The sequence below is a fragment of the Armigeres subalbatus genome, chromosome 2, assembly GCF_024139115.2.
Source record: "Armigeres subalbatus isolate Guangzhou_Male chromosome 2, GZ_Asu_2, whole genome shotgun sequence".
NCBI lineage: Eukaryota > Metazoa > Arthropoda > Insecta > Diptera > Culicidae > Armigeres > Armigeres subalbatus.
In genome coordinates this window covers 133,276,271-133,291,548 of record NC_085140.1, presented here as the reverse complement: position 1 = coordinate 133,291,548, position 15,278 = coordinate 133,276,271, and the positions used below count along the sequence as shown (strand labels likewise).

The following is a 15,278-nucleotide window of genomic DNA, read 5'->3' as shown; positions in this document are numbered from 1 at the left end:
AAGCTGCTATAGTTTTTCCTTGACCTAAGATTAGCATCATTTTTCAAATTGGATTCGAAAGCTGTTGCAGGCACTGTGCTAAAAGATTTATCAAGTCAACATTAGTCGACGTCGGTGGTAATCCGTCAGAAAATTAATTACAAAGCTTATGGAATGAACTCTCTTGGTTTTATTCACTGTAAAAGTGTCGATTTCTGTGCATTATGTTACTTATGTTTCGTTAGAATTTTACAAATAAAACTACGAAACAACAATAAACAAAATTAGGCGTTCTAATTACTCTCATATGCCGCACAAAGTTAAAATCTAAATAAATACAAAATACACAAAATTTCACGCGAATAAACATATCCAACGGAGCATTTCTTGGACTGTAAAAGCTATTGTTTACTTAAGTCGTGTTCTTCGTCTCTGTGCCAGGGATTGAACTTATCATTTCATTATCATTTAGTATTCAGCCAATAACTCATTCCAGAGGCGGAATTCGGAAAAGTGTTGTATGGCAAACTTCTAGCGCTGATTCCCCTCTACAACTTTCTAAGGGTACTTTGCTCGGAATTCCACCTATGGAATGAGTTATTGGCTGAATACTAAATGATATTGAAATGATAAGTTCAATCCCTGCTCTGTGCTAAGCACAATCAAAAATAGCGGTCGATGAGAGGACCAAATTGAAATAATTTTGTTTGTTTATTTTTCAAAACATTCAACGACAATAATGTTTTGTAATTCTCCCGATTATTCAATTGTCAAAGCACCTGAAAAAATATAATTGTATAATGCATAAAGTTAGGGCGCACGCGAAATCAGGAAACATCACGGTTAGTCAGTTAATTTTCTGCTTATGAAGGTGGATGTCCAATCTGCTCTGTTACCTTTAAGAGATTAGTTAAAAATGATTGAAATTTCCCGATTTTTAATATGATTCAATACGGAGCTGGTGGTCAATAAGTATTAGTATCAAATCAGTTAATATTGATTTAATACGTAGGGTGTACATTAGGGCAATTAAAAAAATCGATTTTGCTCCACTACGCTCATTCGATTGTGTCTCATGTTCTGAGTGTGCTCCAAAAATTTAAGCTGAGTTGGATAAAAACTGACATACCTAGCACAAGCCGTTACAAGTTTGCATGGAACTCAGTATGGGGAAATTAAATTTTTCATTATACTGATTATGGCGCTTGACTGTTTTCAAATATTTCGATAGGAAGAATAGGATAGGAAGGATAAAAGTTTATTCATTTTGGGAGGGAAGCCCATATGAAATAATGCGGTTTGGCTTAACGAGTTAAATGCCTAAGGACTATTTATAACAAATAAAAATTAAGCATATGAAGTATTTGCCTGAAATAAGTCAAAAGGTTATATGATTCCGTATTAAAATTACGGATTTGCCTGGAATCAGGCAAAAGAGTAGGTGATACTTTTATTAAAAGTATGCATTTTCCCGGAAAAGGCGAAATAGTAGATGACCCCATAAAGTAGGCATGTGCCCGGACTAAGGCGAATAATGTGGAATTCTTTCTTAAAAAGAACGGAAAAAAGCAAATAAGTAGATGATCCCTTTTTTAAAAGTACTTTAAAAGTAATTAATAATGGAAATTTTACAATCCTTCTAATTTTTATACCAAACGGTCGTTATGCCATATAGTCTGACAACTCGTTATGCCAAATAGCATTATGCCAATTGAGGTAGCTTCCAATTTTGCCCTGCTTTATAAAAATTTTGAATTTTCATCATCGCAGACTCTTGATATACAGAACAGGTTATGGACTATTTTTATACCTAGAACCATATTAAAAAGTGTAATAAGGATGTTTTGGTTTCAGGGCACTGACAGTTCGCCTTATGTAACGCATCTTAGGGTGGCAGGGTGGAGCTACCATTTAATGATAGTCTTTTGAAAAATGGTAACTAAAAATATATTTGTTTTGCAAGTTAAATTTTTGTATTCGTTAAATTTTGATGAACATAGATAGAATTAGGTACTCAAGAAAATATATAAATTTTGATAAAAATAAAACAGGAATACTGCATACAATAGAACAATAATGAATGCAAATAACGGCAACAATAGTAACCCAAAATATTATTAAATAATAACGCACACTGTACAACCATGCAATCACGAGATATAAATATGATTTTGTTAGTTACATGAACATGACTCCAATATCTACTAATCGATTGAATGTATGACTGATGAACGAATGCAACGGAAAACTATATGGTCTTTTGATTTGGATGAGGAAAAATGAAAGAACAATAAATAACGATATCAAACAGTAATATCTAGTATGGCAAGTGTACGATGCAGAAAAATGATTTTTCGCCAAGAATGGAAATCTGTGTGTATAAAAATTGTAAGAATTCAAGTTATACCCGTTATTGTTAATATTAAGCCCATTTTGCGCTTGCTGTACACTACTCTCTGATGCTGACCTGCTTAAACTGCCAGCGTCATGGTCGGGGTGGTCTTCGCCGTGGTCATCATTGTGGTGGTCGTGATGGTTGCTCCCATTGGAATGTCTGTAACTTGAAAGACTGATTATCGGTTAGACGTAACAGAACCATGCACGCGTCGATTTTATTTTTAATTTGGCGGCCTTACCTGGACGACCGTTGTCCGTTTTGTATCACCCGATTCGCTTGAGGACTGTGCTGGACGATGGTTTGGCTATTTGCTTGGTCGAGCAGTTTCTGGTACCGCTGCAGTTCCATTCTTAGCTTATCTAATTTGTTGACCGATTCGTTTAGCTGTTCTTCCACCGATCGTGGATCACCAAGCAGAGAGTTCGCTTCATAGACACCCTTCATCTTCATCAGTCCTTCACTAGCGGCCTGCTCTTGTGCCACTTTTTGCTGCAGTTCTTGCACTTTACCGGCTAACTTTTTCCGCCTCTGCGTTGGGGGTAGGTCACTGAAATCTTCCTTCATACCGTCCGTGGAGAGGTTGTTCTGGAATGTTAATGGTAACGGATGAATGAATTATTGGATGCAGGAGTAAAACATACCAAAATGAAGCAAAATATTACATTTATTCCATGCAACAAAATTTCGTTCAATACGAATCATAGTTTTGAATGTGGGTCTTGAATTAATTTACATAGAAAATACGCCACGCTTTCAACATTACTGAGTCACTCACACACAATTTATTACAAAATTTAGTTTTGGTTAGTATTCAAACCTTAAGGTGATTAAAACGGGAAAATTTATGAGAATACCAGCTCAGTTGCAATCGTCACTCATATAAACTTTTTTTTCGAGCTCATTCCAAAGAAAACTAAGAAAAAAACTACGATTATCGAGTATTAGCATACCTTCACTTGAATGCAGGCTTCAACAATCTTCTGTTATTCATTTTTTATTCAGTGTTAAGACGGAAATAATTTTGAATTTTGAAGCAGATTTTGATATCGTCCAATGGGGGGTTTCGTCAAATAATGGATTATGATGGTGGAATTTCCACAAATCAATTGAATTCGTGGTATCAGCGATTTAGTGGAAGGTCAGTTGATGGCAAAGGAAAAGAAGAAAGCAAAAAACAAACACGATTATTGGAAGAAATACAATTCACACTCTTCTTCAAAAGTTGAAACATGTAGGTACGACAAGCGAAAACAACACTCTAAGCAGACTGGCAATGCTAACGGAATTTAGGACATAGGTTGAAAGGTAAATGCTAAATGCATGAGTTACATATGTAAGTTTCTATAAAATGGTAATTTAGTTTTTGATGTATACTGCTATTTATATATCTTTATTAGAGAGGTTTGCAGTACTAGGCTGGCTCACATCTTATTGCTATTTACTTAAAGTTCTTGTGCCGAAGTATTTTGGTTTTTACGTACACAGGTTGAACGAAACGTGTGAATTTCTGGCGCATCAAATTTGATGAAGTTTTATATGACAGGTTTTGTTATAAGCTAGCACAAAAAGTGCAGTGCATTGAAAATAATTAAAAGTATATAAAAAGATGCACAAGCACTAGTAGGTGAATAGGTGCCATGTGCCAAGATTTAATTAAATTTATTTAAATTTGTTAGCATTTTTATTACATCATACAAAAAAACTAAGTTACAGTTTTTCTAATAATTGATTGCTTTACAATTAGAGATATCAAAAAATATGAACTCTATGCTTTGAAAACCTATGAGACTTATTCACATATCATCCATCGCTTGCGAAGTGGCGCCATGGCGCATCACGATGATTGTACAATACCAATCATACCGTTCAGTCACGTCAGTCGAGAGTCAACTAGTCTGGCGACGACGCGATATGAAAACAAAACTGTGAATTGTAATGTAAACATTGTATCGACTGACGGCGGCGGACGGGAAAGACGCTGTATCCGGTTGCCCTAAAATGTGTCCGGTCTGATCGACCACGTTGTTCACATTGGCTCACCGCTGACAAGCGATTTTGTTACCCTTGCTTCTACCCACTCCAAAGTGTTATCACTTTCTTGTTGAGATGTTTGAACTGAATGCGTCTTGACGAAGAGCAAAGTACTACGTTAATGTGTTAGGTTAAAAAATATTGCTGAATTTGTCCTCTGTTGTAGCCAGACTGAATGAGCATGATCATCGGTCCATTGAGATTGGTCGAATTGAGAAAACCATTACGCAGAAAGTTATTAAACAATGGTACATAGATGTTTTGAATACTTATGCTGAGCAATCGACTCATGGTTTGGCACAGTATGAAAAGCATTGTGAGCTTTTGAAACGTAAGTGGAAAAATGTCTGATGAATCAAAATGTACCACGATACTATAGTCACATGACATCAGCAAAAGCTTCTTCTACTCGCTTATGAAAAATGTGCTCAAATAGACATGGTTTAGAGGTAATTGTTAATATGGCTGAATATACCACGTTAGGCATAAGTACGTTAGATATAATGGACGTTAGGCATAACGGACGATAGGCATGTTACCCAAAGAACATCCCATGACATAAAGAAGGTAGAATTTTTTTTCCTGTTCGGGTGTGCCACTGCGACCTGTTATTATTAGACCAACATTTGAAAAGGGCGTAACAGCCAAAATTTATTCCTTCTGATTCTTCGTCTACATATAAAGCTGTATATGTGGACTAAGAATCAGAAGGAATAAATTTTGGCTGTTACGCCCTTTTCAAATGTTGGTCTAGAATTTAGAGTTTAAGTGCATGTCGAATTACTCCATTACTATTGATAAGCAATGCAGTATCGGTTTCGATACAGTTGTTTTGTTTTCTCAAGAGCACCATGACAAGGTCCCGCTATTTAGACCCTTCACAGAGAGCAATCCCATTGAAGGCGCTGGAAAACTCCCTTTCAAATTCTTCTCAATTCCTAAAGGAAAACATTCTAGCGTTCACTAAAAAAAATATAATTTGCAGTGGAAATTATCCTCAGTTCTGCAGGGTAACATATTATATATCAAGACAAAATTTTCAAAACGACTTATCTGATTTTGTAAACAAAGATTCAAACGACGATTTGACGAATCTGATAGCTCTCCCACGCAAACCAACACCACCTATAGGTAGGTGAAGGTTTCCGCTACCTGTTGATGGTATTGGTTTGCGTGAGAGAGCTATCAGATTCGTCAAATCGTCGTTTGAATCTTTGTTTACAAAAGCAGATAAGTCGTTTTGAAATTTTTTCTTGATATGTTTTTTTTTCTTAATTTTCCAGGAAGATTATTTTGGACTATCCTAATTTTTTCAAGAAACCATTATGATCCTCTGAGCAATCGATCGAAATTTCCCACTCTTGCCCCAAATGGTACTAAAAATTAACGAGATTCATGGCTCTCCATGAAGTTGGCTCAAATTTTCATTATAGCTCTTGAAGAGAAGACTCCGAGCCTCCTGAAACGCGGCTTCCGAGCTATTTTAAGGTAAAATTCTAAGCAGCTTGGAAGGACGCTTCGCCCCTTGAAGAGAGGCTTCCGAGCCTCTTGTAAGGAGGCTTCCGAGCCTCTTGTAAGGAGGCTTCCGAGCCTCTTGTAAGGGGCTTCCGAGCCTCTTGTAAGGAGGCTTCCGAGCCTCTTGTAAGGAGGCTTCCGAGCCTCTTGTAAGGAGGCTTCCTAGCCTCTTGTAAGGAGGCTTCCGAGCCTCTTGTAAGGAGGCTTCCGAGCTTCTTGTAAGGAGGCTTTCGAGCCTCTTAAAAGGTGGTTCCTGGGCCTCTTAAAAGGAGGCTTCCGGGCCTCTTGAAAGGAGGCTTCCGGGCATAATGAAAGGAGGCTTCCGGTCCTCTTAAAAGGAGGTTCCTGGGCCTCTTAAAAGGAGGCTTCCAGGCCTCTTGAAAGGAGGCTTCCTGTCCTTTTGAAAGAAGGCTTCCGGGCCTCTTGAACGGAGGCTTCCGGGCCTCTTGAAAGGATGCTTCTGGGCCACTTGAAAGGAGGCTTCCGGGGCTCTTGAAAGGAGGACTCTGAACCTCTTGAAAGTAGGTTTCTGAACCATTTGAAAGAAAGGTTCCAAGCCTCTCAAAAGGAGTCCTCCGAATCTCTTGAAAGGAGTCCTCCGAGCTGCTTAGAAGGAGACTTTCGAGAAGCGTAGAAGGATACTTCCAATTTCCCAAGCAACACCACTTGTATCTCAGTGCGCAACAACAACTGTGGTGTGACTTACTAAAGGTTTGAGTTATGCACAAGTCGTCGTATTTAGAACTCCTTTGTGGCACAAAAAGCGCAAGATGTGGAGCCTATCTCATCTTGCGGCTACAATGAAAATAAAAACACAAAAATCAACCGGGAATCGAACCATGGACCTTGAGATTTGTAACCTTTTATTATAACCATCACACCATCAATTCTATTTGGAGATTCTGCTACAAGTTCATCACATAAACAACAAACTCATTTGTAACTTATGCGGAACATGTAGGGGACTCAGAAAAATATATTAAGCTCGTTTAGTGGAATGTATTAAACCGTCTAAGACGAATTAAGTACTGTCCATTTAATTCCACCAGTTAATTTTCGTTATCTTTGCAGATACGTATTTCGACCACAACTGTGTGGTCGTCTTCAGTGTCTTGTACTTGACTCGACTTCGTAAGTCGAGTCAAGTACAAGACACTGAAGACGACCACACAGTTGTGGTCGAAATACGTATCTGCAAAGATAACGAAAATTAACTGGTGGAATTAAATGGACAGTACTTAATTCGTCTTAGACGGTTTTATGTAGGGGACTGTCAAAAATAAAATACTGCTCAGATGAGCTCAAAGTGTTTTGCAACATTCCAGAAACATTGTCGTAACAGCAATAAATCGATGAGTTATTAATACTACGATTTATCTGTTTTGTATCTTTCATATCAGACACATTGAATTCCAAACCACCCAAGAAGACAGATGCGTGGCATATTGCAACGCCACTTAAACGAAAATGAAACATTGTGTGTTTCTGAAACTGGATTGTGGCTTTAATGTGACTCGATGTATTGCCAGTGTCTTCAATGCAATTTATTAGGAACAAATAGCTATTTGAAAGATGTTGCGCGTGCTGCTCTTGCATCGAAGAGCAAAAACCTCCATGTCTATCTGTTTTTCAAATTTGTTCATTCGTCGTTTTGGCCTTTTGATCTTCTGCCCACAGCCCTTCATCCACTGTGGTGGTTGTGGAGAGAAGGATTCAATAGTCATTAAGTTACTAATCGACATGCATACTATGTACAGAATTTTAAAATAAAAAAATACACATATAACCAAAACTTCATCAATAAGTTTTGATTAAAATTCGACATTATCCATTTTTGTCGTAGGTACCCCCTGGGCCCGGCGAAGGTACCCGAGCTAGATCGGGCAGGTTCATCCTGTTTACAATAAACATGTTTCCAACGAATGTTCTAGAATGTAATTTTTCAAATTTTCAAGGGATATGCTTCTCATTTCTTTTTGGAAATTTTTCACAATTGTTACGAAACAAATTTATTTTAGTTTTCCTAGTAAATTGTTGTGCAGTGACTGCTTTTAATTTTTTATTGAATTAGTTGAAATTACGACTACTAGATTTCTTAAACTTAGGCTTGCGCAAAACTGTATTCAAACAAATTTTTTAAAGTCTAATTCCATTAATAGATTCTAAAAATAAACTTTCAGCAGTCGTGCACTATCGCCTAACTTTTAAATCTTATCTATTATCAGTCTCAATAGAACTTAACTGTTAGAAACTTGGATAAAATTTCGAAAGTAATTTGAACTACACAGGGGATGAACCAAAAGGTTGATATAGGCAAAATTTTGTCGAAATTCAAACCAGCATAACGTCAGTGTATATTTTTTTTCACATAGTCCCATTGATTAGCTAAAAATTTGCCATCAAAGACATCAAAACGATCGGACAAGCCGTTTTCGAGTAATTTTTTGTTAAAAAGTGTTCAAGGTGGTTTTGCTTAGGCCCTTGTCAGAAGTTAGGCTATAGTCAAAATGGCAAAACAATGATGCAAATTATGTTTTTTGATCACAAAGAATGTATATGCAAAATTTCAGAGAAATCAAAAAATACAAAATTGAAATCTCGAAAAAAAAATCATGATTTCACAGAGAATTACTCTCCTGGCCTTTTGGCAGGGCTAGGAGCTCTTGTGCCGAGGTGATTTTTTATTCGGTTCGAGGATATATATTTTTTTAATGTATTCTAATATGATTATATAAGTTCTAGTGATAAGAACAAATAGGAAGGATTGAAGTGCGTGACTTTAACACTATTATGTGGTGCAGTGGCGCCGGGAGTGGGTGGGACACGTAGGACATGTCCTACGCATGAAAATACTTGGGTGGGACACTCGAAGCATTGTCCTACCCATGATTATGACAAAAACTTTAATACTAAATATCAAGTTGAATATTGATGCAGATATTAGATAACAAGAATCTGTATATTAGTTAAAGAAAGATTTCAGAGCTAATCAAAGGATTTTGCTAATATCCAAAAAAATCTGGGTTTTGAAAAGATTTTTCCCTAAACAGTCTCTCGAGATTTTATTATGATTCCAGGACATCCAACATTGATTCAAGGACGTCTGAAGGTTTTCCCCAAGAAGTCTAATCCTTTTTTTACCGTTTTCTGGTATTTCGTACATTTTGTTGAAAACTGTCTAAAAGCTGTAATGGTCCTTGGTGAGTCAGAAATATTCTTAAAAGTATATTTTTTTGAATTCCTAAAAGTTTCTTGGGAAATCACACAATGTAAAATGTACATTTCTAGGAACTTTTTTCAAATGGGCCCAACTGATTTTTGGAATGGCGACTGTGTTCTTAATTCAAACTATTTCGGTCAACTAATGTACCCAACAGAAAGAATAGATTGCGATCTATCAGGGAGTAACGTCAGTTGAACGAAATATGCTGAATAGAGAGAGTATGAGTCGTTTCAAATTTCAAGGTCAAATACAGTTACGCCTATTTGAAAAAAGTTCCTAGATTTGTTCTCTTTACATTCACTACATGAAATGGAAGTCCGAAATCCGGAGTGCCATAAATAATGGCATAAATACTCTGTGAGATTCATAAAGATTTTTGAAAATCCTTTTCGAGATTTGATAATCCTGTAAGGTTTTTGGACGATTCAAAGTTGATGGATGCATCCTATCATGAACATGTACGTCTAAGTTTGGAAGATGATATTAGCATTTCCATATCATTGATTCAAAGTTACTCAAAGTTACTAGTGGTCTCTAGCCTTCCGAAATTCCAATGGATTCCAGATAGTTAGAAAGATAGTGATATCCGGTTGACACCATTAAAAATCTCCATAGATTGTCTTGAATAATTTAAGTATTATACCCGGCGATATCTCTTTAAACCTTAAGATATTTCTTAAAAGTAGCTTAGATTACAGAGTGCTACAGTGAAAACATTTATAAAGTTTTTCTCAGCTATGCTTTAGCATACCATTATGAGAATGCAGAAGCTTGATGCACCGTGCTTCTGTGGTACCCGTCGTTTCAATCGAAAAAAAAGCGCGATCCTCCTCAGAATACAGAAGGCAATGGGCGTGCGTGGTTATTTTCTCGTCGAGAAACAAAGAAGATAAATAATTTAGTGTTTGATAGATCATGATTCTGTAGTGCGCATGATTTGATCGGAAGAGGAACGATTCTTCTCAGGACGCATAGACCGTCGGACGTGCATTGCGCTGAGTAGATTTAGAATAGTGCTATCGCTCATCAAGCGAAATACATCAATAAAGTTCGAAATAATGATTTTTTGGTCGCTTACCAAGATTATCTTCTAAACCTGGGAGCTGCGGACTCGACCGAATCAAATTTTCAAGATATTTTGCTTGAAACTCGCAAATTTCCTCCCAGTGTTCACTGTACACGTTACGATTTTCTCACATTGAATTTTCATTATGTTTATCTTTATAAAATTAATTAATTAATTAATTCATACCCTCAAGTAATGTTGAATCCGTCGATATATTTAAAATGACGCCAGTAAATTGAAATTGGTTGAAAATGAGCTATATTTAGTATGAGTTGATTTATACGTGTACTCTCTCGTCTACGCTCAAAATGCACAAACAAAAGATATTTTAGTTACTAGATAAAGATTGTCGCTGTCGTCGCTGTCCGGAACATCTTTTGCTGGTGAGGATAGGGGAGCTAAATGTCAAAGAAGGAAAATCCATACGATTTGACAGGTATGTACCACACATGTTCCGGACAGCAGAACAAAGGGAACCGAAGCGACAATCTTTATCTAGTAACTAAAATATCTTTTGCACAAACCCTCTCTCGATGTCAAAAAGTATCCATTGACAGCTTACTTTGGAGATTCTTTGACACTCGTTTCGACTCTATCCGCAGCTCCCAGTTCTAAACTAACCAATAATTATTATTCCTTTCCCGTGGTGCACACGGAGATGCAGAGGATTCATTGGTCTCTTGAAACAATGAGTGTTGAACTTATTTTCTTCTTCTCATCCCAAATTGACTGTAAGGGCGTAACCGGCATCGTTGTTGGTTTTGAATTTATGAAACTCTAAAGCATGTACAGAATAGTTGATTCTCGGCCAATCATGAACTATGAAGGAGAATATAGCTTTTTTAATAGAATCGAGATTTACACCTAAGTTATTCCTGTCAAATTCGTTTTTCTCCTGGTTGATAAATCTTTTTATTTGTCCTACGCACATCTCGGAAGGTGACCGCGCCTCTGTGGTGATTAACAGCTGCAAGCAATAATTGTATCGAGCACTGTGACGATTTTCAGGTAGGTGTTTATTTGATGTTACCGTTTTGTAAAACTGAAAAGATTTACTCCGGCTCTGTGGCGTTGCAACGAAGAATTTAAAATTATTGTGAATTCGGTGGTTAGTTTTTCCCATACATTTCCTTTGCTGAACATTTTTCTCTCTCCGATCTCTGTTCTTGATGTCTTGGAAATAAAGTTACATTATTGAAATGCGAGGTTCGAAAAGCTTTACAGCTTTTATAAAATCCAGGCTTCGGAATTCTCACTCATTAGCATTAGCATTAGCATTGAGCAATTCGCACAAATTCGTAGGTGGTACAAGCCAAGACTATTGTATGAGAGTAGCATCACTTTCATCCGTTACCACAGATATTGATTTGGGACTAATCACTATCTCTTAGATGAAAGCATTGTACCCTCCAATAGTCGAGATCTGTCCTGGCCACGTCCTTGCGAATGCTGAGGAAGGGGAAGGATGATTAGTTGGACACCTACTTAAGAAAGATGCAGAGAACTCTACGACCTTTCATAGGTTCCACGGGAGATTTTGGGATTGTGTGGAAGGTTATAACAGTAGAAATCGTTTTGGTAGAACGTGAAACACAGAAAGAACTAAGATAAAATTACAAAGTAGGAAAGGGACGACCCTGGAATTGAACCCACGACCTCCTGCTTATAAGGCAGAAGCGGTAGCCACTAGACCACCGAGCTCGTCTAGGCTTCGGAATTCTCACTCATATGAATAAAAACCCAGGATTGATCCAAACAGCGGAGTGCAATTGTTCCATATTCTCCTTTGAGCAAGCGTTCTCACACAATATTTTATCCGGATAGAAAGACGAACGATAAACTCGCGAGCGCCGGCTTGCCGGATAATTTAATTTTGGGCCTCCAAATTCTCCACCTCGCCACTTCTCCAGATAAGTTTTGAAAGCATATTCACAAAAATGTAGGTCCGCGGCGGGATTCGAACCCAAAACAATTTTAAAATCTGTAGAGCGCCCACTATAACCACACCACCACACGAACCGATTGAAAGCAAGTAGAAAAACTGCAGTCTTGAACCTACTACTTATCGTGGCGTGTCGTCGTATGCAATCAGTTCGGAGAAGCAAAGTAAGCAGCATTTGATTTTCGCGAAACATGGGAAGAGGGATAACAATTTTTCGCACCATCGCTTGTGCCGGAGTTTATCGCGCTGTAAATTATCCGGATAAAATGGATGGTGGAGCGATCTGTTGTCGCGTGAGCGAGTGAGAAATCCGAACCTTGAAAATCACACATACCCTATCGTCAATTGGTCCGAAATGGTTTGAATTAAAAGTGTCTCGATGTAATCTACATAACACAAATGTTGGTATGCATCAGAAGAATGCCACGATGTGGATATCTCAAAAACCCGTTCCCAGTAGAAATTGGTATGCAATCAATGTTCAGCAATAGTGAGCGAAGTATGAGAGCTATAAGGAGCAAAATCAAATCACAACATCGAAAGCGTCTGCATGAAGCTTTGCTGCTTGCTATTAGAAACTGCGTTGTGCTATAGGGTGGATTAAATTTTAAAATTACACTCCTAGCTGATTTCGGATTTTGATTTAATTCATTGGAAAGACTATTTTACCATGATTTGAGCCTAGACAAAAAACCGTTTCTGCTGATTGAAAAGTATCCATTATTCCCTTGGAATTTTGTTTATTTGAACGAGTTCGTAAACTGTGTGCCTGGTAATTTGCACCAATGGACAGAGCGGAATGGACTTCTACGTACATCACTTACAGTTTATAAATAAGAAAAAAAATTGGAAACAGTAAACCATCGAATTACCATTGCAGCATTTATTTCAAAATAATTGCACTATGGTAAATGAATACCAACAGTTTGTCCTTAGTATAAGCGAATTATCACTGTACTAATAGTTAGTAGTTTCTGAATCTGTGCCCTTCGTGGCGACGAGATATGTTTTGTATATAGAGAAGAATTTTGAAACCCGAAATACAACCTAGAGTGTAAATCTGAAAGTAATCTCACCCTATTGTAGAGTACATATTAGAGTGGGGCGTCATGGTCATTTTTTCAAATCAATGGTTTTTCGAAGCCATTCTGGGTCCTGAATAACTGTGCAGAATTTGGGACCGATTGGTTGCTTCCTCGCTTTCCGCATCGCGTTTGAAGTTTGTATGGAAATTAGTATGGGAGAACGTATATTTTTGCATTTCTACTACTAGAGGTTTCAGTTTATCGTAAACCAAGTGGCATATTGCGTTAAAGTATAACCCAAAGGATGCCGAAAAACTTTGATGAAGACGACACGTTGCTGGAACGTCCACGAAAAAAGTTATAACGCTTCGAACATTGAGTGTTCAAACCATATGCAAAAAATCGTTTATTCTGCCAGCACTGCCGTACTACGTAGACCAATAATTTAACTGAGTGTTATTTCAAAATAATTGATCTTATAGGGCTTTAGAGCTAATGGGAGCTATCCGGAATTATTTCACAAAGAAAAAAATCCGACAAGAAGGAAGATGGGTTTTGCCCTTCGATAACCATAGGTCGTCCGGTAGTGCTGGCAGAAACATTGATTTCTTGCATATGGTTTAAACAATCAATTTTCGAAACGTAATAACATTTTTTGTAGACCTTCCAGCTACGTACCTTCTTCGGCAAAGTCTTTCGGCATCTTCCAGACTATATGTTAACGTATTGAGTCACGTGATTGATGATAAATTAAAGCCGCTAAGAGCAAAAATATAAAAAAGTACGTTTTCCCATACTAATCTCTATGTAAATTTAAAACGCGATGCGGCATGCGAGGTTGCAACCAATCGAGCCCATATTTTGCACAGATGATTGGGGCCCTAAAATGATTCAGAAAAACCTTGATCTCACTTGATCGGACAAAGTTTGCGTTTTTCCATACAACTGCGCCCCACTCTAGTACATATGTGCTCATGTTTGTGAATTGTGAATGTGTTTGCCTGCAACAGATACGAAGCATCAGCCTACAGCAGCAGATTTTGATTTTGGTTTTGTGTATTTTGTTATCATGTTTAAGCATAATGTGCAGTCTGTTTTGGTTCGTGTAGCGCACACTTACACACTCAGCAATGGGAATACTCACAATGGTCCGCAACAACAGTTGGTTGATTGCATTTCGTTTTCAGCCGTTTGTCGATTTTTATTCGATGGCCGGAGAGTTTGTTTTCGTGTTATCACGTGATTCAGGTTAGTCGAACACAATGTTTCACGCATCACGCAAAACGGAGCCATAAGGCACACATTATGATACATTGGCGCAAGGTCCGGCACAGAAATGAGAAAACGTAAACAGAAAGGCTTTTAGATTAACATGTTCGTCGTTTTGGAGGTATGGAAAATGAAGAAACATCGATCGTGCTGATATGCAGGGCCTGATAACCATTGATTGATTTTCTATTGGTGAGGAATCTATGTTTACTTTTTTTCGTTTTGCGTTCTTTTATTTGTTTTTGTGCTGATGGAGCTCAACACGTGTTCTCATTTTATACTGCGAAACAAATCCCAAATATTGCCTAATGGTATAATCAGCGTTTGTGATGGCAGAAATGTAGTAAGATAACGCTAAGTGATAAGTAACTACAAATAAAAAATTTCATCTATACACATGTCTTCGATGAATAACATTTTCTCCTTTCGGTTTCACATGAACAAATGTTGGGTTTGCGTGCTCGAATTACATACTCAGCAAGACAAACGATCCGCCATTCCTTCTTTATGTGCTTCCTATCCGCTTAAGACCGGCAATCAGTAAATTATAGATAACTAGTTTTACGACCTACAACCTCTATTACAACGAATTTCCAGTTCAGTTGTGAATGGAAATCAGTATCAGAGCAATAACAATTAAGTTGTAAGCAATAATTGGGACTTCTTTTTTTACAAATTGAATACAGTATTGATTTGGACCGAGGGGTAGGATATTATTACAAGTGGTTCTCAAATTTCGCTGGTAGCAAAGTCCAGATCGGTTTGGTTGCAGTAACTCACATGTGATCAAATATGAGCAACAAAAACTTGTTTACAACATGTGTGCTGCT

At 37.6% G+C, this 15,278-nt stretch overlaps 1 protein-coding gene across 1 annotated transcript in view; it reads right to left on the bottom strand.

Moving 5' to 3' along the window:
* The window catches only part of LOC134210863 (formin-binding protein 1-like), a 190,081-nt gene that overhangs the window by 6,715 nt on the left and 168,088 nt on the right, over nucleotides 1-15,278 (bottom strand). The window contains 3 exon segments of the mRNA XM_062687238.1: nucleotides 2,447-2,533; nucleotides 2,616-2,962; nucleotides 3,328-3,357. Coding sequence (XP_062543222.1) covers nucleotides 2,447-2,533; nucleotides 2,616-2,962; nucleotides 3,328-3,357 — 464 coding nt within the window.